The sequence below is a fragment of the Grampus griseus genome (genome assembly GCF_964374135.1).
Source record: "Grampus griseus genome assembly, chromosome: 14".
Classification (NCBI taxonomy): domain Eukaryota; kingdom Metazoa; phylum Chordata; class Mammalia; order Artiodactyla; family Delphinidae; genus Grampus; species Grampus griseus.
The window spans coordinates 1,577,741-1,601,008 of NC_139008.1; the positions used below are offsets into that span (position 1 = coordinate 1,577,741).

The 23,268-nt window shown below is 51.6% G+C and overlaps 1 protein-coding gene across 3 annotated transcripts; it reads left to right on the forward strand.

The window, feature by feature from the left end:
• Positions 1–533: 533 nt before the first annotated feature.
• On the forward strand, positions 534–23,182 carry EIF3B (eukaryotic translation initiation factor 3 subunit B). Of its 3 annotated transcripts, none has more exons than XM_082670224.1 (19): positions 534–1,179; positions 5,533–5,725; positions 7,661–7,780; positions 8,084–8,141; positions 8,330–8,458; positions 8,846–9,003; positions 9,807–9,938; positions 10,021–10,087; positions 10,477–10,523; positions 11,840–12,050; positions 13,661–13,733; positions 14,588–14,710; positions 16,214–16,292; positions 17,047–17,185; positions 19,082–19,207; positions 19,732–19,809; positions 20,154–20,262; positions 20,732–20,850; positions 21,793–23,182. In XM_082670224.1, the coding sequence occupies exons 1-18, from the start codon at positions 765–767 to the stop codon at positions 20,833–20,835; spliced, it is 2,361 nt and encodes a 786-aa protein (XP_082526350.1). In that variant the 5' UTR covers positions 534–764; the 3' UTR covers positions 20,836–20,850; positions 21,793–23,182. The 3 variants fall into 3 exon arrangements, with proteins under 3 accessions (XP_082526350.1, XP_082526348.1, XP_082526349.1); XM_082670222.1 differs by having other exon boundaries at positions 712–1,179; positions 21,779–23,182; XM_082670223.1 differs by having other exon boundaries at positions 712–1,179; positions 19,082–19,201.
• The last annotated feature ends 86 nt before the right edge of the window (positions 23,183–23,268 follow it).

Sequence of the window (23,268 nt, forward strand, 5' to 3'; positions counted from 1 at the left end):
CGCGCGGGCCGAACCACGGTGACCATCAGAATGGGGAAAGGCGGAATTACAGCCGCCGCGGTGAGCTTGGGCGTAAGTGATTAAAGCACCTCTCATTCATTTTTGTATTGCGCCAGGCAGTCGTCCCTCTAGTAGCCTTAGCCTTCTCTGGCTCTCCAGGAATTCCGTTTGTGTTTTGGAATCGCCCATTCTTTTGCCCAGTCAGTAGACGAGTCTAAAAGCCGACATGTGGAGGGGGAACTTAGTAACGTAAGTTGAAATATTTGGTGAAAGACTAAGATATCCTAACCAAAATAGTTTGTTGAACTTACAGTTTCCTCTAGTATCAATTTTTAAGTAAATGATATTTTCACGCACTTCCGTGTACTGAGACGATTTCTGGTACCTCCCTGCGGCTTCACAAATAGTTTATTCCTTTACCGCGGGGCCCGACGGGAGAAGGAAGGGAGTGGCTGCCATGTTGGAGGAACCATCTGCTACTTTAGGTGGGGTAGCGTAGTTCCCAAACAGTTTGTAGGTTGACCGAAGCAAGTGTGGTGATTAGAGTGGAGCACGCACTTGTCACAGGGGCGCTGTCGGAATCGCTGGTGGGCATATTTCTGCCCTGTGAGGTTTTCTGGGCGCGCGGGGAGGCAGCAAGGCGTGGGCGCCCCCCTATCCCCTTGGGCGCCCCGCCGCACGCACATGGCCCGGCGGTAGGCGCGCGGTGCGGCCTGGGAGAGTCGGAAGCGCGACGAGGCCCGGCGAGGCGGCAGCGAAGGGCCATGCAGGACGCGGAGAACGTGGCGGCGCCAGAGGCGGCCGAGCAGCGGGCCGAGATCGGGCAGCAGCAGCCGACCGCCGAGCCGCCGCCGGGAGAGGAGCCGGCGCGGCCCGGCGCGCAGGAGGCGGCGGGCGGCGAGGACGAGGAGGCTGGGCCGGGGCCTGATCTGCCGGCCGAGCCCGCGGCGGACGGGGAGGAGAAGGCCGACGCGACCCACGGCGTGTCCCCGCCGCCGCCCGAGGATCCCCCCACCCCGGCCGCGGGCGAGGCCCCGGCGGGGCAGGCGCGGGACTCTGCGTCCGAGACCGGGTCCGAGGGATCGGGCGGGGAGCCAGGCGGCGCGGCGGAGAACGGCGGCGCGGACGAGCCCTCCTTCAGCGACCCCGAGGACTTCGTGGAGGACGTGAGCGAGGAAGGTGAGGCGGCGGGGCCGATCTGCGCCGAAGTTCCCGATCCTCGAACGCGGGAGGGGTGCCCGCCCTCTGCCTGTCGCCCCCACGTAGGGAAGGTTTCCGTGAGCGCCTGGATCTTGTTTTCTCCAAAAGAAGAGAAGGGCAGGGTGGAGACAACTTGGGGAACCAGCCACTGGCACTGCAGCCTGGAGTTTGGAGGGTGGTGAAGGCAGACGGCGTGCACGCGGGAGCCGTGGTCGAGTGTGCAGTGGTGTGGCCATTAGGGTCGAGCCGAGCTGGACACTCCATGTGCTGCACGGTCTCGGGTGACAGTTCTTCGTCTGCAGTCTGGGTGCCCCGAGTGACCCGCCAGACTTGTCAGAGGCCTGAGACTGACTCGGTGCCGACTCCTTAGGGGTGGATGGACGCTGTCCCTCGGGAGTGGGGAGAACAGGGTGGCCAAGCTGGGTTCCTTTGCCCCCGGTGTCCCACAGCAGCGTCTACCCCCAGAGAGTTCCTTAGGAGGACAGTTTGAGGCCGGCTCTGCCCGATTCCTGTTTGTGTCTCTCTTTTCCTAAGTCTGTAGGCATACCGTCATCCTTCTGTTGGCAAATAATTTTCTCGAGTTGTAGGATTGATTATCGCTTACTTTGCCTTTCTCTTTGCCTTGGTTCGACTTACATGCATTATTTCTGCTTTTTGCCTGAGAGAGCCTGTCTCCTAAGGTGACTTCTGATGATGGCTCATCTCATTTGTTTTTATGTTTGTTTTTAGCCATTTTATCTTTCCAGGCTGGGAGCACATAAGTGGATTCCTCTGCATATTGGCCACCTTATAATAAAATGGGAAAAATGAATTAGACACCACAGAGGTAGCCAACTATACACCAGGTAGATAAGATGTTACCGCTTAAAGTTAGCTTTTTTGGAGATGTGTCTGATCACTCTGAGAATGAGTCAGAATAATAAAGGATATCACATAAAACGATAAAGAAGGTTTAGAGAACCAACAGAGTTGTTTGACTTTGAAAGATAAATTTATTTTTTAAATTTTTATCAAATGCTTTTGGTTTTTTTTCCTTCCAGTTTTACTGAGGTGTAATTGATGTACAGCACTGTATAAGTTTGAAGTGTACTGCATAATGATTTGACTTATTTGAAACATAATTTTAAAGGGCTACCTGTTATTGTCACTGTTGTCTTTATTTCGTGAGACAAAAAACATTTCAGCCTGAAAAGCAGGAAAGGCTCCACAAGCTAGTGAGGACTTGGGAGCCGCTGATCCAGTCAAAGCCCTTCACCTGTAAGAAAATGTGTTCCTTGTGGAGTAGGTTGCTGGGAATTGACAGAGAGGCTGTGTTTCTGGGCTCACCCCCTTTCCCCTACCCCCCAGCCTAGACCAGTGTTCTTTTCTTACCACACCAATTTATCTTCTATTTTAAAATTTGAGTTTTGATTTTAAACCCTATTTTGAGCCCTTAGGTGTTTATTCACAACTAATTTTTTTTAAGCATTATTTGAGCACACCTAATTTACACAAGATTTCTAGTACGTGACTTCCGATGTGTGACAGGATACTGACGTGAGCACAGGCCATTCAGGCTAGGTGACTGCTGGGAGGGCCTTTGGAAGCCCTTGTCATCCTGATATTTTGCCAGAGTGACCTGTGAGTCTCCTGGTCCTGAGGAGCAAAGACTGAGCAAGCTGTCAGTTTTCTTGAGGCCAGTAGCTCACATATGTTTTCTGGTACACGAGAACTGCCCTGTAGGGTCAGAAAGTGATGCTCAAGATGTTGGTTCTTTTGAAAATGGGCTGAGTCTCATGACGAGCCCTCTCGTAGGTGCCGCAGCCCCAGTGCCGTTGTCTTGCCTCCTTCCTCTTTGAGACAGGTGAACTCTCACACAGTTGCATCTTTTTTTTTTTAATTAATTTATTTTATTTTTGGCTGCGTTGGGTCTTCGTTGCTACACGCGGACTTTCTCTAGTTGCGGTGCGTGGGCTTCTCATTGCGGTGGCTCCTCTTGTTGCGGAGCACGGGCTCTAGGTGCACAGGCTTCAGTAGTTGTGGCATGTGGGCTCAGTAGTTGTGGCTCACGGGTTCTAGAGCGCAGGCTCAGTAGTTGTGGTGCGCAGGCTTAGTTGCTCCGCAGCATGTGGGATCTTCCCGGACCAGGGCTCCAACCCGTGTCCCCTGCATTGGCAGGCGGATTCTCAACCTCTGCGCCACCAGGGAAGCCTGCACAGTTGCACCTTAATCAGTTTAACTTTTCAACTGCCTTTGGTGCTTGGTCAAGCAAATATGTGATAATGGTTTTAACTAAGTGTCTTCTTTGCTACTTAGTCTTGAGAACTGTTTCTTTATTCCCTGTAGTCAGAGTGGGAACCTGACTGTGTGGGCTGGTAATGATGAAGGAAGTGTGTTTCTTCCTGTGTAGTCACTATGCTTATTCCCTTAAGGGTGTGTGGGTGGGTTCTTCTAAACCAGACACAGTTTGTAGAAAAGCTGAGCTTTTTATGTTTGTAAGTTTGGGTCAGGCATAACAGGCCTTGTCACTGTTCGGTACGTCAGCTTTAAAAGGAACCCAAGGGTTTGACTTCAGTCTCTGCAGGGAAGATGCGATGACCTAATCTGCCTCTTCTCTTCTTTCTCCTTTTTGCTTGGCCTAAATTTTAGCTTCATTGAAATTTAACTGGCAATTCTTTTATCCAAGGTAACATTTTCAGTATCATTCGTTAAAGGTGTTGAAGTTTAATTAGAGATAGTTTGTAACAGGGCTTGCCTCTGGAAATTAAAGGACTTTTTTTCTTTTTTGAAGACCTCTTAACCTTTTTAACACAAAAGTGAAGAAAATTCATCTAAAGTTTTGAAACTGAAACACAACAAAGAATATTTTCTGACGTGAGTCCTGTATGGCATGTTGCAATACTTGAGTATCGTGCAGAAATTAGAGTGATGATTAGGTTCCAGACACATAGATACCTGAGTAACAAGCCATTGTTCCTCAGCTGTTGTTTAAAGATTACCTTGTGCACTCATTTTGCCTGTACAGACAGTCCCCAAGTTGTGATGGTTTGAATTACAGTGGTATGTAAGTGGGTTTATCAGGAAGTAACCCCACTGTAAATCAGGAAGGTCTGTATTACCAGCGTAGTTTCGTGTGGTGAGTATGCTTTGATGGCAACCTTAAAGATGTCTTTCTGTTCTAGCTCCTAACACGGTGCCTTGTAATCTTATAGCTTTCTAGACAAGCTGGCTAACTAACTGGGATTAGGATTTGTACAGAATTTGTGTTAAAAAGAGGAGGGTTTGCTTTTTTCATCTGATACTCCACTTACCCTCCGAGAGCCCATCTGCAGCAGCCAGTCCGGCATTTCTGTTGGTGCTGGGGCGTTAGGGTCAAAAGGACTCCAAGCCTGAGCCAGGCCTCGGATAAGATTGCAGCGGGCAGCCCCAGATGACACTGAATCGCCCGGAAAACAGTAGGCCTCCAGTTGGCTTCGCAGACCTGTTTGCATTGATTCCTCTGTGTTTCTATTTCCTAGTTCGTTTTACACCTATCTTTTCTTCTTTTTCTCTTACTCTTGCTGACCATTTTATGGAAATGAAGCAATTCTGAGAAGTTTGAACACTTAAGATTTGGGTTCTTTGATCTTAATTTTAAAAGCGGGTGGCATGAACATAATAGGTTTTGAGCTTTGGACTGAAGTTATGAGCGTGAGTTGATGTTGCTCACTGTGCTCCGAGCACTGTTCTAAGCGTTTACAATTTAAGTCTGTGTGGCTGGCGTCTCCCGGTGATGCTGCGCGGTATTTCGTCGAACTGGAGACACCATCGCCTGTAAGATGCACCCTGTTTGCTTGCTTTCCTGAGCTTCTAGTCTGTAGTCACCTGGTTGAAGTACCATTCTCAGTCCTGTGTTGTTTGCAAACAAGGCCGTTTCACGTAAAGAACATAGGGCGATGAGTTTGTTTTGCTGTAAACTGAAGACAGTGCCTGGTGGTGAATTTGTGATAGCAGTGGGTCAGAGAAGGCCATTCCTAGCTCACTTCGGGGTTTCTCTGATTTCTGGTGAAAGGCCATCCTCTTTTTTGCCTTCTTCATTATTAAAACCTCTTTGAAAAAATTCATTTAAAATCGTCCATTATTGCCAGAAGTCAGTCGACATATCTTGACTGTTGGTGGGAGTGTAAAGAGTTACAATATTTCTAATTCTTTCCAGTTTAAATTTTGAGTCAAGCCAGGGCTCTGATTTCTTTTGCTCACAGTGAAAGCATTTAGATTATTCACTTTTTGCTTTTTGGAAACTTGTTCAGTGTGCTAACCTAGTGCATTAACTTGGTCAAAAAAAGTCATTCGACAAATCTTTCACTTGTACAGAATTACTGGGAGATGTACTCAAAGATCGGCCACAGGAAGCAGATGGAATCGATTCCGTGATTGTGGTCGACAATGTTCCTCAAGTGGGACCTGACCGTCTGGAGAAACTCAAAAACGTCATCCATAAGATCTTTTCCAAGTTTGGGAAAATCACAAATGATTTTTATCCAGAGGAGGATGGAAGGACAAAAGGGTGAGTCATGTTCTCCAGCACGGAAGTGTCACTTGTGTTTTCTTGGTAGCTGACAGACACCGTGAAGATGGTCGTGTGCTCAGGAGCTCACTGTGAATGCGGGAGCATGGCCTCCCTTTGGCACTTTGGTCGCATTTATCCAGGCTGCCCATGGTCCTCGGGGTCATTGGAGGGAGGGAGAAGGAGATGCAGTGTGGTTCTTGAATTAGGTATTACAAGGTGGCCGCTATGCTTTAAGAAATCAGACCTTGATCTCTTCTTCATTGAACAGTTATTGAGACAATATACATCCTGGGTAAAGGGACCAACAGATCTGAAAGTTGGCGAGATTTCAGGAAAATTTGACGTGGTATTTTATTGATTCTAAGATGTGCTTTTTTCCCACATTTGTCATCTCTGTAATGGAGATACTTAGAATCTAGGAGACATTGTGTCATTCCGTGGTAACTTTTTTGTGGCATCACCTGAAATATTGTATCTTTTATTTATTTTTAAATGTATTTATTTATCTTTGTCTGCGTTGGGTCTTCGCTGCTGCGCGTGGGCTTTCTCTAGTTGCGGCAAGCAGGGGCTAATCTTCGTTGCGGTGTGCAGGCTTCTTATTGCAGTGGCTTCTCTTGTTGCATAGCACGGGCTCTAGACACGTGGGCTCAGTAGTTGTGGCACGCGGGCTCAATAGTTGTGGCTCATGGTCTCTAGAGCGCAGGCTCAGTAGTTGTGGCGCACGGGCTTAGCTGCTCCATGGCACGTGGGATCTTCCCGGACCAGGGCTCGAACCCGTGTCCTCCGCATTGGCAGGCGGATTCTTAACCACTGCACCACCAGGGAAGTCCCTGTATCTTTTAAAAATGGTAGCATGAGGTATGTGTCTTGCAGTTTGCTTTTTAAGTTCAATATTAGGTTTTTGTGTTGGTAAGTGTAATTCTAGTTTCCTCCTTGTAAACGCTCTGTGCTCTGTCATATCATATGACCGTTGTCTGTTTTCCTATGGATTGACAGTGTTTTGAACAGTGGTTAGGAACAGCCTAGTGTCTGTCCTCTTCTGAACACAAGAGAGGGTTTGGGCTGCATGAAGTGTCCCTCTTCAGAGCCACTGGCCAATCCCCGATTATGCCTGAGTGTCGCTACCAGTTTACGCTCGACCAGCAGGGATGAGAGTTCTGTTTGTTGCTCCACAAACTTGTCAGACTTTCACCGTTAAAATTTCATAAAAACATCAGCCTCTGGGTACAGGCAAAATTGTCTTTTATGGGACAGGAATGAGAAGGTGGTATAAACTTAATTTTTTTTTATTTCAAATTTTGGAAACTACCTAGAATAGTTTTAATTTCTTAAAAAAATTATCACATGCAGGCAGTGCTTCATACTTTTTCTATTTCAGGAACTAGGTGGAAGGATAACCTTTTTTTGAGCAGTTGCTTGTGTTATTTTTGTTATAATGAAACATTCTCTGAGAGCCTTTGTAATTTTGCCTGTAATACACAGTATTAGACTACCCATGTTTTTTTAAATAGTTTTGTTGAAAGGTACTTGACATACAGTAAAATCGGATACTATCCATGTCTCTTTAAACAGTTTTGTTGAAAGGTACTTGACACAGTAAAATTGGATAGTTCTAAAGTGTACAATTTCGTAAGTTTTGGTGTATGTATACACCCATAAAACCATTACCGTAGTCGAGGTAAGGAACATTTTGGTTAATTAGCTGTTCTATAATTTCTGATCGTGTACTTAGAGACTTTGGATCTTTGCTAGGATTTTGTTCATGTTTAGAACTGTTCTGCTAGGGATCTGACTGCCTCCGGGACACGGCGGGAAGACAGGTCTCGGATACTCATGGCGGGTGCGAGCCCTGTGGAGGGCTGGGCGTGTTGAGCGTGCCCTGCCTGATCTTCACGTCTGCACTTGTGCAAGTTGCCCTCTTTCTCAATTCAGGTATATTTTCCTGGAATATGCATCCCCTGCCCACGCTTTGGATGCTGTGAAAAATGCCGATGGCTACAAGCTCGACAAGCAGCACACGTTCAGAGTCAACCTCTTCACCGATTTTGACAAGTGAGTTCTGACTCAGCCCAGGAGAACCTGGGCATTTTCCTGAGCATGAACGGCCAGACGGTTCTGCCCCGGGGGCACTGGGTGCTTAGTGGTCTTTTCGGTAGCTGCATCCTCCTGTCAGACCACTGCAGGACCATTTCGCATCCCTGGCCAGTAGCACCCCCTGACCACCAGCATCCCCTCACCGGTTGTGACCAATCAAAACCTTGTCCTTTCCCTCTGCGGGGAGGGCAGGGGTGCAGTACTGCCTGGGGTTGAGAACCACTCAACCTTGTAATCATCATCGTGTTGCTTCTCTTCCAGGTACATGACTATCAGTGATGAATGGGATATTCCAGAGAAACAACCTTTCAAAGACCTGGTATGTTGTATAAAATCTATATGTAATGGCAAGAAATGGTGGCTAGCCTCTTGGCTTGAAGTGATGTATTCCTCAGGAGTTAAAGCTGCTGACTGAACTGGTCAAGTCTCTTAAGAGCAACAGTTATGTATTCTTTGGTTAAAATTAATGAAATGTTTTAAATCCCTTGCCTTTGGTTCTGTTTCTAGGGAAACTTACGTTATTGGCTTGAAGAGGCAGAATGCAGAGATCAGTACAGTGTGATATTTGAGAGTGGAGACCGCACTTCCATATTCTGGAATGACGTCAAGGATCCGGTCTCCATTGAAGAGAGAGCGGTGGGTATTTGCTGCCGTGTGGGGACTTACCTCATGTTTCCTTAACAAAGAGGAGTTTGGTGGGAATTCCCTGGCAGTCCAGTGGTTAGGACTTGCGCTTTCACTGCCAAGGGCCCGAGTTGGATCCCTGGTCAGGGAACTAAGATCCCGAAAGCCACACGGCAAAAGAAAAGAGGAGCTTGGTATAAGAGCAGGTGAGTGTCACGTGCTTTGAGGTTACGCCTCTGAGAACAACTTCTATTCTTCCAGCTTTGAAAGGCGTCCTAAGAAGTGGTTAGGCTTCTTGTGTGTTCAGCTAAAAGCTTGAGGAGTGTATTTGTTGTAGACTTTGGACTCTTCGTGTTCGGCGTTTTGTTGTGTTAACATCGGCACTGATTCTTTCCACAGAGATGGACGGAGACGTACGTGCGTTGGTCTCCTAAGGGCACCTACCTGGCGACCTTTCATCAGCGAGGCATTGCTCTTTGGGGGGGAGAGAAATTCAAACAAATTCAGAGATTCAGCCACCAAGGGGTTCAGCTTATTGACTTCTCACCTTGTGAAAGGTAAGCTGTTCGAAAATTGCAAATGGAGTCGTGCCAGCCTTCTATGGGCAATTTTTTCAAGCTTTATTCTGCAGTAATTTTAAAGTTAAAATAGAAACATTATAGGAAGAGTCCAGAGGACTCCCGTGTGCTCTTGACCGCAATTCTCCAGTTAGTATTTTGTTGCATGTGCTTTATTGTTTCCTTTCTCCACACATCTGCATAAACTACATCATCTTGCATAAGGGACTTGCGTATCTGCTGACTTTGGTATCGACCGCGGGGGGGCCTGGAACCAGTCCCCTGTGGATACTGCACGTGACCATCTGTTCTCTTTACCTTGTTGTCTTAATTAAAATCCAAGGAAGAGAAAGTATGAGAATTCCACATCTCTCATTCCGCTCGTGCACACAGCCGACTTTTGTTTGTAATCTGTTGGATCATTCCCTGTCCTGGTTTTATCAGGGAAACTTTTTTTTAACACCTTTATTGGAGTATAATTGCTTTACTCAGGGAAGCATTTGGAGGTGACCCTTGGAGCACCCTGGTGCCGAGCAGGATGAATGGTCTGTGCCACAGTGGCTCTGCTCCGTATTTCGAGCGGGGTCTCCAGGCGGGAGGACAGGGTCGGGGGAGCCTGGGGTTGGAGGAAGTGCTGCTTCCACGGGTCTCGGCTGCTGTTCTGGCGGCCTCGCTTGTGCCTGGAGCGTCTCCTTCTGGAGCGGAGGCGTGGACGGGTCCTCGCCACACCCACACAGCTGTGACCTTCACATGAGAGGACGTGGAAGCGTGCAGGAGATGAGGAGGTGTCCCCTCTGTTGCAGGTACCTGGTGACTTTTAGCCCCCTGATGGACACTCAGGATGACCCTCAGGCCATCATCATCTGGGACATCCTTACCGGGCAGAAGAAGAGAGGTTTTCACTGTGAAAGCTCGGCCCATTGGCCTATTTTTAAGTAAGTGGACCTGTGGTAGCCAGTGGTGACCTCTCTGCGGCCTTTTCTTCGTCGATGAGTCTGGCTCTGTTCTTCTTTCTAGGTGGAGCCACGATGGTAAATTCTTTGCCAGAATGACACTCGATACTCTTAGCATCTATGAAACTCCTGTAAGTGATTTATTTGATTATCTGAAAGTGAGCTGCCCCGTCAGTTGCTTGTCAGCTCCAGTAGCTTCTCGAGGACGCAGTGTTTTCCCTTAATTTGTGGTGCAGCCAGAAGGGAGAGAGACTAGTTCTGTGCCTTTCAGTTGCTCGGGTCCTGGATTTGGGTCTTGAATCTGCCAGCCCCCGCTTCTGCTGCCGCAGGGGGTTAAGGATGGGAGTTGGTGAAATGGGCTCTGGAGATGTGTACTTTGCTGCTGTGCGTGAATTGTTCCATTGTGATCTGTCACCCTCTGCTTACACTGCTCCCTCGGCAAGCTCACATTGTAAAAGGTTGTGTGAACCACTGAGACATTGGCATGGTTTAACTCCATTGTAACCTTGTTTTTCCACAGTCTATGGGTCTTTTGGACAAGAAGAGCTTGAAGATCTCTGGCATAAAGTAAGCGAATCTCTTGGCATGTGGCTTTTGCCTCCCTCCTCCAGCGCTCGGCCCCTGCACAGTTGCAGAGAACGCTGGTGCTTTGTCACCCTAGTGCCAGGGTGTCACGGCAGGCTTGTGCCTGCTGCCGCGCACTGTGTGTTGGCGGCCCCCGTCAGCATTCCCCGTTCCTGCACGTAGGGGCCTCTTGAGGGCCTCCTTCCTTTCGTGGTTCTGCCTTGGAACCAGAGACTTGGGGGCGCAGTCTTTGAGGAAGAGGGATCTCCACTTAGTTGAAAGTCTCTGTGTCTCTCTGGTGGTCTGTGCCATGGGGTTTGCGTGGCCTCAGTGAACTGCAGCTGGTTTTCTCTGTCAATGAGGAGGCACTTTTTTTTGTTGTTGTTGTTGTTGTTGTTTTTGCAGTACGCGGGCCTCTCACTGTTGCGGCCTCTCCCGTTGTGGAGCACAGGCTCTGGATGCACAGGCTCAGCGGCCATGACTCATGGGCCCAGCCGCTCCGCGGCACGTGGGATCTTCCCGGACCGGGGCACGAACCCATGTCCCCTGCATCGGCAGGCGGACTCTCAACCACTGCGCCACCAGGGAAGCCCTGGAGGCACGTTTTTATTTACCTGAAATCTCTGGGGGCAGTGAAGTATCACCAGTGCAAGGACATTCACGCTGCTTCTTATTTTTATGTTTACATTCTTGGGCAAAACGATGGCTTCTAATTAAAAGTAAAACTGGGAATTAATTCTCAGTAAAATGCAAAAGTAAAGGTACTCTTCACAGATAGGAGCTCATGGATCGTTCGTTACAGCGCTTTTTAGGGTAATTTTTGCAGTAGAGAGAATTGCACTAATTCTTCTTTAATCCTCTTATATGTTTTGATTTGGGCTTTTCCCCCTTTAGCCCCTTAACGAATCTTCAGAAATCATGTAGCTGGGTCCATCGGCCTAAAGTTTATTTTACTTGCCTCGTGGTTAAGAGTTTGAGTGGGGTTTCAGAGCTTGGGGATTGAATCCTGTGACCCCTGTGCGACAGTGGGTGGTATTATCAGCACCTGTCTCTCTCCTGACGGCACAGTGTGTCTACAAAGCCCCCGAGTTGTTCTGGGGCCGGAGCCCATGCTGGTGAGCGCTGGCTGCTGCTGGTGTTCTCGGGGCCCGAGTTGTTCTGGGGCCGGAGCCCATGCTGGTGAGCGCTGGCTGCTGCTGGTGTTCTCGGGGCACCTGCGCCACCGCTGAGCTTTCACACAGAGAACGAGGTCTCTCGTTCTCCGCTCTCACCATTTCTTAGCCAGTCCTTGGAAGCATTTCATTTTCTTTGTTCGGCAGAGACTTCTCCTGGTCTCCCGGTGGTAACATAATAGCCTTTTGGGTGCCTGAAGATAAGGATATTCCAGCCAGGGTAACGCTGATGCAGCTTCCTACCAGACAAGAGATCAGAGTTAGGAATCTATTTAACGTCGTGGACTGCAAGCTACACTGGCAGAAGAACGGAGACTACTTGTGCGTTAAAGTAGATAGGACTCCGAAAGGCACCCAGGTAAGTGGATGCCAGTGGGCAGGGGCCATTCCTTCTACAGCTCAGTTCTGTTCGGGGGGTGTTAATGGATTTTTTGGTTCAAACTCATGACTTATTTTCACACCCACCTAACACCGAAAGTTAGCTGGTGTGTCATAGCTAGAGGTGTTGTCATATTCCAGCTGAGGAGTGTCATGTTTTTCTGTAAAACTTTGAGTGGGTGATAACATTCATGTAGTTCAGAGTTGACGTAGGTTAGCGTTCACAGGAGAACACAGGGAAATCTCTAGGCACCCACCTTCCTTCACTGAAGGAGTTAAAGTGAGTAGGTTGTTTCCTTTTAGAGTTTCTCTTTAAACACAGGGTAGCATGCCTGACGCAGTTCTGCATCCACACTTTCTGTTGGTTTGCATCAGTTAATATTGAACTTATCCAAAAAATTGCATGATTTTTTTCCTTCTAATGGAAATATTCCTCTTCCTTTTACCAAAAAAAAGTTCTTTTAACTGTACAGTTACTGGATTTTATTGCATTCACACAGTTGTACAAGGTACTGCTGTCTTAATTCCAGAACCTTTCCATCACCCCCAAAAGGAACTCCACACCCATCAGCAGTCACCGCCATTCCTGACATCCTCTAATCTGCTTTCTTGCTTCCTGTCTCTCTGGATTTCCCTATTCTGGACATTTCATGTGAATGGAGTCGTACACTCTATGGCCTTTTGTATCTGGCTTCCTTCACTAAACGTTTGTTCAAGGCTCATCCAGGTTGTGCCATGTGCCCGTCCCTCATTACATTTGTGGCTGAGCAGCGGCCATTGAATTGCGTCATGTTTATCCATTTAGCTGTTGATGGACACTTGGGTAGTTTCCACCTTTTGGCTGTTGTGAATAACACAGCACCCACTTTTTACATGAGTGCATCTTGAAACGCGCTGCAGGATGTTCTGCTGTTTTGAAATAGTTGGACCAGTCCTAGTCAGTGGACCTTTATGGCACTACAGCTGCGATGTGTATTCTTGGACCTATCTGTGCTTGAGATGACCTTTCGGGCAGGTCTTGAATAGAATCTGGGTTGGGGGCGGTGGGATCCGATAGTTCTCCAGAGACTGTACCAGTTTCTACCTCCATCAGCTTTTTTTTTTTTTTTTTTTAAATAAATTTATTTATTTAGGCTGCGTTGGGTCTTCATTGCTGTGCACAGGCTTTCTCTAGTTGTGGCGAGCGGGGGCTACTCTTTGTTGCGGTACGCGGGCTTCTCATTGCGGTGGCTTCTCCTGTTGCAGAGCACGGGCTCTAGAAATGTGGGCTTTAGTAGTTGCGGCACACGGGCTCAGTAGTTGTGGTGCACGGGCTTAGTTGCTCCGCGGCATGTGGGATCTTCCTGGACCAGGGCTCGAACCTGTGTCCCCTGCATTGGCAGGCGGATTCTTAACCACCGTGCCACCAGGGAAGTCCCCCTCCATCAGCTTTTGAGAGTTCTTGTTTCATCATTTTAATCACTACAGATAGTCATATGCCTTTACCAGGAATATATGTTTAATCTTTCATTAAATTCTTAAATTGTCCTGTCTTCCTCATGCTTTCAGTTTCCAGAATGTTACCCCTTTCCTTTTCTTTTTTTTACACAGGGTGTTGTCACAAATTTTGAAATTTTCCGAATGAGAGAAAAACAGGTGCCTGTCGATGTGGTCGAAATGAAAGGCAAGTCCCATTGTCATTGTCCTGTGGTTGAGTTCACCTGTGTGCTGTCACGCGTACCCTTAAAGCTTCTGTGTGAATTCATGGCCCAGGTAGAATGGCCGAGACTCGGAACCCTGATTCACAGTGAACGGCACCTGGCTCTAAGTTACAAAACATGCACGTGTTTAGGGTGTTGTCCTTTCCAGCTTCAGTCTCTTAGCTTTTCCAGTTGCCAAGTGAAGTGATGCCTCCTGTTTTTCCACACCACGCGAACTGCTTATATAGCAGAGGAACAGGGGTTCTCACCATTTTCCACACTTGGGAGAGAGTGTGAAGGGCAGGCCTTCATCACATGCCCAGTGACGGCAGCCGAAGGACTTGTGCTCTTACGTGTGAAAGTTCTCAGTTTAATAGAGGTGTTTTGTTTTTTTGGTGGGTTTCTTTGGACTCATGGAAACTTCAGATGCTGTGTTTCTGTCTTTAGGTGGAAAATTTAGGCTGTATTTTCTGTTTTGCTGGGGAGAGGAGGAGGGGAAGGGGGTGAAGTGGCCGCGCTGCCTGGGTAGAGAGGCGCGTGAGCCCTTGCGCCCAGGGCCGCGGCGAGGAGTGTGGGGAGGGTTTGTCCACAGGCTGCACTGCCCTGGCCTGCCCCTCCCCACCCCTGCGGCAGGACGGGGCGGGGCGCAGGGTGCTGTCCCTGCTGGCCGGGCGGCTCCACACAGGTGCAGCGCGCTGCCTTTGCTTCTGTGCTGCTCTCTGGTCCTTTGAATGAATTTAAGAATTTGGGGCATTTCTCTGGTTGAATAACTTTAACTGGTCAAGAACGTTCTGTTCCTAAGTGACCAAAAGGAGCTCACCCTTCTTCCCGGTCTTAGAACCCATCATAGCCTTCGCCTGGGAGCCGAACGGGAGTAAGTTTGCTGTGCTGCATGGGGAAGCTCCTCGGATATCGGTGTCTTTCTACCACGTGAAGAACAATGGCAAGATCGAGCTCATCAGTAAGTAGGTGGCTTGCGCCCGACTCTCGGGACAGAGCTCGGTCGTCGCTCCGCGCAGAGCGCTTGGTGGGACAGGTGCGGAGGGTCACGTGGGCCGGTGGCGGTGGTGATGGCCCCAGAGGGAGTTTGTTGCGAAGGATGGGCCTTCTCTGCACTCCCGCGGGGCCCCTGTACTTCACTGTTCCGGAGTCCTAGCCTCTCCTCTTGTGGCTGCAGCTGCCCGCTCTGGGCTTGGGTCACATGCCCGCCCTCGGTCTGCTCCGCCTGGAAGCCCTGTCCCCCCTCAGGACAGGCTCCTCGCCCCGCCTGGACAGCACCGGGGCTCCCGCTCCTTGCTCTCCTGTCCTGGGTCCTTAGTGCCGAACTCAAGGCGGGTCCTCGTTCGCTGCCTCAGCGTTTCTCGTTGTGAGGACTGAGGTGGGAGGCCTCTTGCACCCACCTCAAGGGTGAGGCGCCCTCAGGGTGTGCTCGCCCCACGCTCCCCGAACCTCACCCAGGGCTTCTTGCCACAAAGGCAGGGGGGTCATCCCAGTACCTGACAGGGACTCCTGTGCCCTGGGAAGAGCTCTTCCTGAGAGATTTCTGTAAATCAGGTTCACTTCCTGAAGTTTAGCAGTATTTGTGGTAGAATCCTTCCGTGGCGTTATCAGTTGGCTGTCTATCACAAAATTGACTGTTATTAATTCCCTGCGTTATGAAAGGAAGTAGGGGCAGCTGAAGACTTCACGGTCTCTCGTTACCAAGTAGGTTATAAAAGAGCAAGTACATGAGCGCCTCTGCCTTCCGAGTGCCCCGCTGCCCTGCCCCCCCGAAGGGTCCGTGTCGGGGTCGTCGCACGCACTCCTGGCCTCCTCGTGGTGGGGACTGTAGAGCACGCCTGCCAGCAGCGTTCTCTTTGCTTTGTCTTGGTCCGAGAGTCGTGCCGCCCCCGCTCAGGGTGATGCTGCCTCACCAGTCTGCCCCGCTCCGCGCCCTGCTCCTTCCTCCTGAGTGAAGAGACCCCCAGGGCGAGGACCTGGCTCTAGCCCTTCAGGAAGTGAGTGGTTTGGAGAGATGATGGAGTTGAATAGCTTGTTAGTTAGAAAGGCGTGAGTCACTAGAGGAGTGGATTTTAGGCTTTTCGGGGTCGCACGCCTCTTTGAGAATCTGATGAAAACTGGATTCCTCACCCTGGTGTTGAGTCCCTGTGATAACACTAACCGTAAGTGGAGTCTTCCATCCAGTTACATTGTCAGGTACCTTGCTTTGAACGTAAAATGTTATTTAAGATAGTATTGCAGCTTCAGAATCCCCCCTGCCCTTTCTTCTTTTTTTTTTTCTTTTTAACTGGGTCATAATTTGAGGTGTACTGAAGGTGATTTTTCTGACCTGTTTTCACAGGTAGCCAACAGGTGTGGTACCTCCATAGAGTTGTGGTGTATACACCCGTGGGGCGCAGCGAGAGCCCACTGCCGGTCCTCCCGTCTGCTGCAGGCTGACCTCTGACACTTTCTTTCCTTTCAGAGATGTTTGATAAGCAGCAGGCCAACACCATCTTCTGGAGCCCCCAAGGGCAGTTCGTTGTGTTGGCTGGTCTGCGGAGGTGGGTTTCTGTCTGATGCGGGGGGCTTTGGTGTGGGCTGTGCAGAGACCCTGGCCCCGGGCCCGCGCCCTGGTTCTGAAGGTAGCGATGCTGGTTCTGCGCAGATGCGGTGGGCGGGTTCTCCCACAAAAGGGTCGGCCCGTTTGGGTGAAGCGCTGTGTGGCGTCTCCATCCTGCTCCCCAGACGCAGGCCAAGACCAGGCAGATTAAAACGGCCTGGCCGCAGGCGCTTTCGCCGCGGGCCTGGAGGACAGGTCTGCGTGGTTACGCAGGACCTCTTGCTGGCGATCCCGTTACCATGTTGTAAGGTCCGTGTCTCCTTGTAGGCAGGATGTTCAGTCAGGCCGCGAGCCCATCTTATCCTCTGGTTGGTGCGACCACGAGGACCTGGGCGTTACCCTCGCCCGCTCCCCCCTAAGTGCTGTTTCCAGCAGGACGTGTGCAGCGCCTGCCTCCGAGCGGCAGGACACCCCGTCTCAGCGTAGGTGCTTCTTGCCGTGGCTTTGGAGGCCTGGCCTCAGACAGCCTTCCCTCTGAGAATAATCACAGCAGACACGACGGTGCTCGTGTGCCCTGTACATCCTCAGTCCCAACATCCTTACGAGGTCATCGCTGTGATTATTTCCACGTCGGTGATGAGGTGGTGGTTAGGGGACCCCGGGCTCCCGAGTCTGGCCTGTACCCTCACCCTGGAGCCGGGGGCGGGCACACACACGGCTCCTGGAGAAGGCCCACCGTGCTGTCTGTTCCCCAGTATGAACGGCGCCTTGGCCTTCGTTGACACTTCGGACTGTACGGTCATGAATATCGCGGAGCACTACATGGCCTCCGACGTCGAGTGGGATCCGACTGGGCGCTACGTCATCACCTCCGTGTCCTGGTGGAGCCACAAGGTACGGGGACCCGGGGAGCCTCGGTGCCACGTGGACCGGGCCGTGGGGGAGCGCGCCCAGCGTGGCATCGCATCACCTCCCCGCCTGCGTCTCATCCCGGCGGGCGATGCGGTTGACCCACTTGAGCTCCCGGCCCGGCCCAGGCCGCCCAGAACCCCTCTCCCCAGAGCCCCGAGGGCAGCCAGCCTTCTCCACAAACAGGGCAGCATTGTTTCATCTCTCTTCCTAAGTTAGAGCGCGTCTCAGTCGCTCCAGTCGGAGCCGGGCCGCCCACATGTGCCGCTGCAGCCAGAAGGCTTGTGGAGTGGGAATCAGGTGGTGCCGCTTCCCGACTCAGTTAGCACCCACCCACTGCACTGCGGGACTAAACCAGCTGCTCGCTGCGCGGCTCCCCGGTGGAGGGTGGGTCTCTTCTGGTTCGCACGTGTTTTCCCAGCACAGTATTTCCCTCTTGAGGGCTTCCTGCTTCGGACCGTCAGTACTTGGTCACCCAGCCCGTTAGGTCCTCTGTGCAGCGGCCTCTGACGGCACAGCCTTTGGCTGCGCGCGTTTCCTGAGTGGAGGCCACGCTGACCCCGAGCGCCCGTGCTCGCTCCCGCCTCGTGGCCTTTGCGTGCGTCCCCTCCCTGGAATGTCAGCTCACGTAGGTGCTGTGCTTCCTGCCATTCAGGTGTCACCAAGCGTGCATCCGCAGAGGCTCCCCTCCCCACCTGGTCCCCGCGTCCTCTCACCCCACTCTATGTTTTCATGGTGCTCAATGACATGCGCTCACCTCAGCCGTTGTTACGAGTTCCTTGTCCCCTTTTCCCGCTGGCATGGAACTTTGCAAGGACAAGGGCCTTTTCTCCTGTTCTGAGCTGTGTTCCCAGCATCTGAAACTGCTCAGCCTTCAGTCAGGATTTGCTGTCTGAATTGGGCTGTGAGAAAACGTTTGCCGTTTCTGTTTTTAACTTCTTGAAAACATCATCATCTCTGTCTTTAGCAAAAGATTTGAGGATGTGTCAGTGGAGGTAGAAACAGGATTCTGGGATCGCAGGAGCAGGTGTGGCACCGCCAGTGAGCGGGCTTGTCGGCCTGGGGCCTCCCTGAAAGGGCATGAAGCTGTCTGTGCACGGGCACTTCTCTGGGGAGAGGCCCATATCCTCTGGGGCCTCAGGAGAGATGCATAGCCTGAGGTTTGCAGGGCTCAGCATTTGTGTCCGTACAGATCACGCTCTGTAGCGTCTGGTTCACACGTTCAGTGTTCTCAGCTGGTGGTTAAACTTGCTGAGGACTCTGCCTTGTCTTTACTGACTGTTGTTATTGATTGAGGTATTGACAGTTGAACCAGCTCGTGCATGTTTACAGACCAATTAGGGCAATTCTGTTTAACGAAGTGATGAAGTTTTAGGAACACGGGCTTTGCAAATGTCACGGGAAACAGCGTCTTGAGTAATAATCCTTGCGTTCGGATCAGGATATGTGGACCATGCCCGTGTCTAGTTTGTTCAGAGGTCGCCTCCGTGAGGCCTACCCTGACACTTTACAAACCTTTTAGACGGCTGACCACGCGGTGTTAGCTGCTCCCCGAGTGCTGTCTGCAGCGGGAGTCACCAGAGCGTAGCTTGTGGCACTGCCTCCTTTATCCAGCGGAGCCGTGTTTGGTGACGTGGTTGATTTCTGCTTTGTTAGCCCTGTTCCTCGCTGCTGCGCGTGCTGCACTGTCCGTCAGGTACATGAGTTTAGGTGTCTCCCAAATGCCAACGACGTTGTTTGGCAAATTATTGGCTCCCGAACAGTTGTTGAACGTAATGGTTTATTTTGTCACTTCTGTCAGCACTAAGGATTCCAGGGCCTCTGCCTCCTGGTGTAACGTGGTGCAGGGGGCAGCTCAGCGGGGCCTCTGCTCTCTTCCAGGTGGACAATGCCTATTGGCTGTGGACTTTCCAAGGCCGCCTTCTGCAGAAGAACAGCAAAGACCGCTTCTGCCAGCTGCTGTGGAGGCCTCGGCCCCCGACCCTTCTGAGCCAGGACCAGGTCAAGGTCTGGTTGTGTCTTCGTCAGGTGTAGGCACGTGGGGGCGACGGACGCTGAAAGAAGCAGCTGCTGCTTCCTGTTACCGTTAGGGTGATAACGAGTGAGGAGTAGAAACGTGACATTTATGGGGGACCCTGTGAAGAGACGCAGAACGACTCAAGAACCAAAAGGAAAAGAGTAGCTTCAGAGCGGAAACAGATTTTCAGGTTAAGGCCACGTCGGTACCATTCCAGGGAGTTCGCACAAACTGGGGCGGGATGAGAAAGGTGGCAGGGGCAATTAAAAAGTCCTGCTGGGATTTACGTAGTGATGGAGAAACACGCTGATGGTATCAGGACAGAGCTAAGGGAGCGTGTAAATCCCAGGGAAGGAGGACAGGCCGCCGACGTGCGGACGCTGCGTTTGAGCAGTCTCGGAGGCCACGCTTTGCTCATCATTGAGGAAGTCGTTCCACGTTGGCAGCTCTGAGGATTACATTTGTGGTTCTTGCTTTGAATGTGTAAATCCTGAGTGACTTGTCTTTGTTTCAGCAAATTAAAAAGGATCTGAAGAAATACTCCAAGATCTTTGAACAGAAGGACCGTTTGAGCCAATCCAAAGCCTCAAAGGTTAGCCTTGTCCCCAGGCCTGAGGGAGGTGCCAAGGGTCATCCCCTCATGGCAGAGAAGGCCAGCGCCAGGCCATGGGGACAGACTGGCGGGGGCGGCTCTGTGCCACCGGGGCCCAACTGTGGCCCTCGGGTGGCTGGCGGGTGGTACGGGCCACGTTAGAGGCAGAAGGCAGCGAGCAGAGGTCCCAGCTTTCCTGCCCCGAGAGTGTCTGTAGAATCCTTATGTCATCCCGTCAGGTGGGCCTACTGCTGACCGTGCTTTCATTTTCATTTGGGTTGAGCAAAATTATGACAGCGATGCGAGTTGTTAGTTCTGTAAGTTCTCCGCAACTCTACCCACAGGAATTAGTGGAGAGAAGACGAACCATGATGGAAGATTTCCGAAAATACCGGAAAATGGCTCAAGAACTCTATATGGAGCAGAAAAACGCACGGCTAGAGTTGCGAGGAGGTAACTTTGTCAGCCAAAGATACACTCTTCAAAGCGTGTGGTTAAAGTGTTTTTCCTTTTTTTATCTTAATTTCCCAGAGTTTTCAGAAAACATCATGTGTTGCCTAAAGATTCTTAAAAAGAATCTTTCAAAGAAGACTGTGGCTTGCGGTATCTTAGTTCCCTGCCCAGGGATTGAACCCAGGCCCTGGCAGTGAGGGCACCGAGTCCCGAACACTGGACGCCAGGGAATTCTCTCTTTAAAAGTATCTTAAAGGGAATCTTTAAAAGACTCTTGAAAAGCACTGAGAGGTTCTTGCTGCCTGCAGGCCAAGCCCATAGTCCTTTCTTTGCAGGGGACCTTGCTGTGTTCACATCGGCCTCTTGGTGGGTGCAGGGCGCGCGCGCGCGTGTGTGTGAATGTGTTTCACAACTTTTCGCCCCACATCTGCACACGGTGTGACACACACACCCCCACCGCCCCCTGCAGGTGTGGACACTGACGAGCTGGACAGCAACGTGGACGACTGGGAGGAGGAGACCATCGAGTTTTTTGTCACCGAAGAAATTATTCCTCTTGGAAACCAGGAGTGATCCGGGAGCACTGTGGTGAGCCTTGAGACGGGGAGCACACGGTGTCCTGTTTGCACTTCATTCCTGGTCTGCTCTCCCGCAAGTCAGAAGGCAGCTCATGTAAGGCGCTGAGTGAAGCCCAGTTGCCGGTACTCAGGGTTAGCCACGTCCTTGCCTGTGAGCTGTGAGGGGTCCAGTGCAGACCCTGGGTGTTCGGAGCCTTGCATCTGAGAGCTCTGGGCCTCATGCTCCCGTAAAATCCAGCAGGCCTTGGCCATGGGTGAGAGGAGGGCTGGGGCAGGCACTGGTGGTTGTTGCCTGGGGAAGAGGAGGGGGGCTTTGCTGGGCGAAGGCCTCAGGGTGTCCAGCAGAAAGGTGGGCCTCACCAGCTGCAGCACCCGTTCTGGTCCGTCCCTGGTTGGTCTGAGACAGGAGCCTCCAAAACCCCATCAGGTGGGGGCTACCCTGGTGGCGCAGTGGTTGAGAGTCCGCCTGCTGATGCAGGGGACACGGGTTCGTGCCCCGGTCCGGGAAGATCCCACATGCCGCGGAGCGGCTGGGCCCGTGAGCCATGCCCGCTGAGCCTGCGCGTCCGGAGCCTGTGCTCCGCAACGGGAGAGGCCACAACAGTGAGAGACCCGTGTACTGCAAAAAAAAAAAAAAAAAAAACCCCGTCAGGTACAGCCGGAACGCAGGCTTCAATAACAGAGAAAAGACGTGGCGGCTCTGGACCTCAGAGCGGACATGTGTGGGGGGAGAGGAGGCCCGGGGCTCCGTGTGCCTCGGTGTCCGGCCGTGCTGCCTCCGCGGCGGGAAGAGCAGGGCCGGGGGCTCCGCGTCCAGGCTGCTGCTCGTCTGCAGGCGCCGGGCCGGCGTGGTCCCTCCTGCTTCCTAAGGACGTGTGCCGTGCGCTCACCACGTGTGCTCGCCTGGGGCCGAGGCCGCTGCTGACCACCTGATGTAGTTCCCTTCTTACAGGACAGCGAGCGGACAGTGTCCCCTTGTTGCAGCGTCACCGTGTGTTGTGCTGGAACCGAGGTCATCCTTTTGCGGAAAGCCTGCCCACTCCTGACTTTTCACCTGCGCTTTCTCTCGCCCGGGCTGTGGCCGCGCCTGGGACTCGCCGTCTCCATACGTCGCTGTGCCTTTCAGCCCCTGGTACCCAGGGTGGGGGAGGTTTGCCAGCGCTGCTCTCAGTTTTCTCTCGCTGGGTTTCTAATTGCACCGAAGACTGGGCCCTGCCTCACATGGCCAGCGCCATCCGCAGCCGTGCGGGGTCCCTCCAGGGCTCCCTGGCCGCCAGCAGGGAAGCCGCTTGGGGCACCAGCGCGTCCCCCGCCATTCAGGTTGTGACAGGTTCTCTCAACAGGCTGAACGTGGAAATAAAAGCAAACCTATATGAAAAAGCTGTCTTTCTCCTGTCTTTGAACGTAGATAGCGGCCTTGACCTTCATGCTTCTCCCGTCTGCCACAGTAGCAGCCGCCGCTGGGCTCAGTGCATCCGGCGCTGCGCTCGAGAGGCCAGGAGGGGCCGTCAGCCTCCCTCGGGGTGTCCTGCTCTGCAGCTGAGCTTTGAAAAGTGATGCGTCAGCCCAAACACAGTTTCTTCTTTTTCAATTTTTTGTTTCCTGTGCTTGTGGTTCACCTGATGAGAAAGAACCCTTTAGCCTTTTCCTCAGCTACACAGGTTTGAAGACTTCCATGGACAGTTGTCACTTTAGCCACTAGTACGTGGTCCTGTTTGAATATTTAACTCTCCCCCGCGGAGGAGGGAGTGAGCAAAGCCAGGTCACTCAGCTCGTTTCCACCTGCAGTGTCCTGCTGCCTTTGGTGCCTTCTGAAATGGCAGCTGCTCCCACCTCTGTCTCTTTTCTCTCCTGGGACCGAAGCTTAGTTTAAAAAGCAGCGAAGCACGGAACAGGTGCGCTTGGAGCTCACAGCCGTGACCTCTGTGTACGGTGGACAGACCTAAGACGGCCTTGCGGGGCAGGACAGGCAAACGTCTGCCCCCGCGGCTCGGCCGGCTGGTGCGGAGCGGCCCCGCTACCTGGCCTCGCCCGTGTGAGCCGGCGCTTCGCGTTCTTCCTCTCTCGGGGCCTGGGCTTCCTCTGCGGCCCCTCATCCTGCCGTGTAGCTCATCCTCGCGCCCTCTCAGAGTCACAGCAATTCCTGTTTCCTTTCACGTTCTTTAAACTTCACTGTGTCGAGACCTAGTTTTTCTAATTTCTTGGCAGTAAGGAGGAAAAGGCACATGGCTCTATCACGTGAACAGATTTTTAACAGAGCTTTTGAAAGATTAACTTTTCACTGTTTTAAACGGGCTAGTTGTACCTTTTACATAGTTTGTGAATAAAAACTTCTTAAGCAATTGTGCTGGCATTCTCTCTCTTTTTCTGTGAACTGGGTGTCCCACGGCCGGCCCTTTGTAGAAAAATTTCCCCACCCACCCGGGGG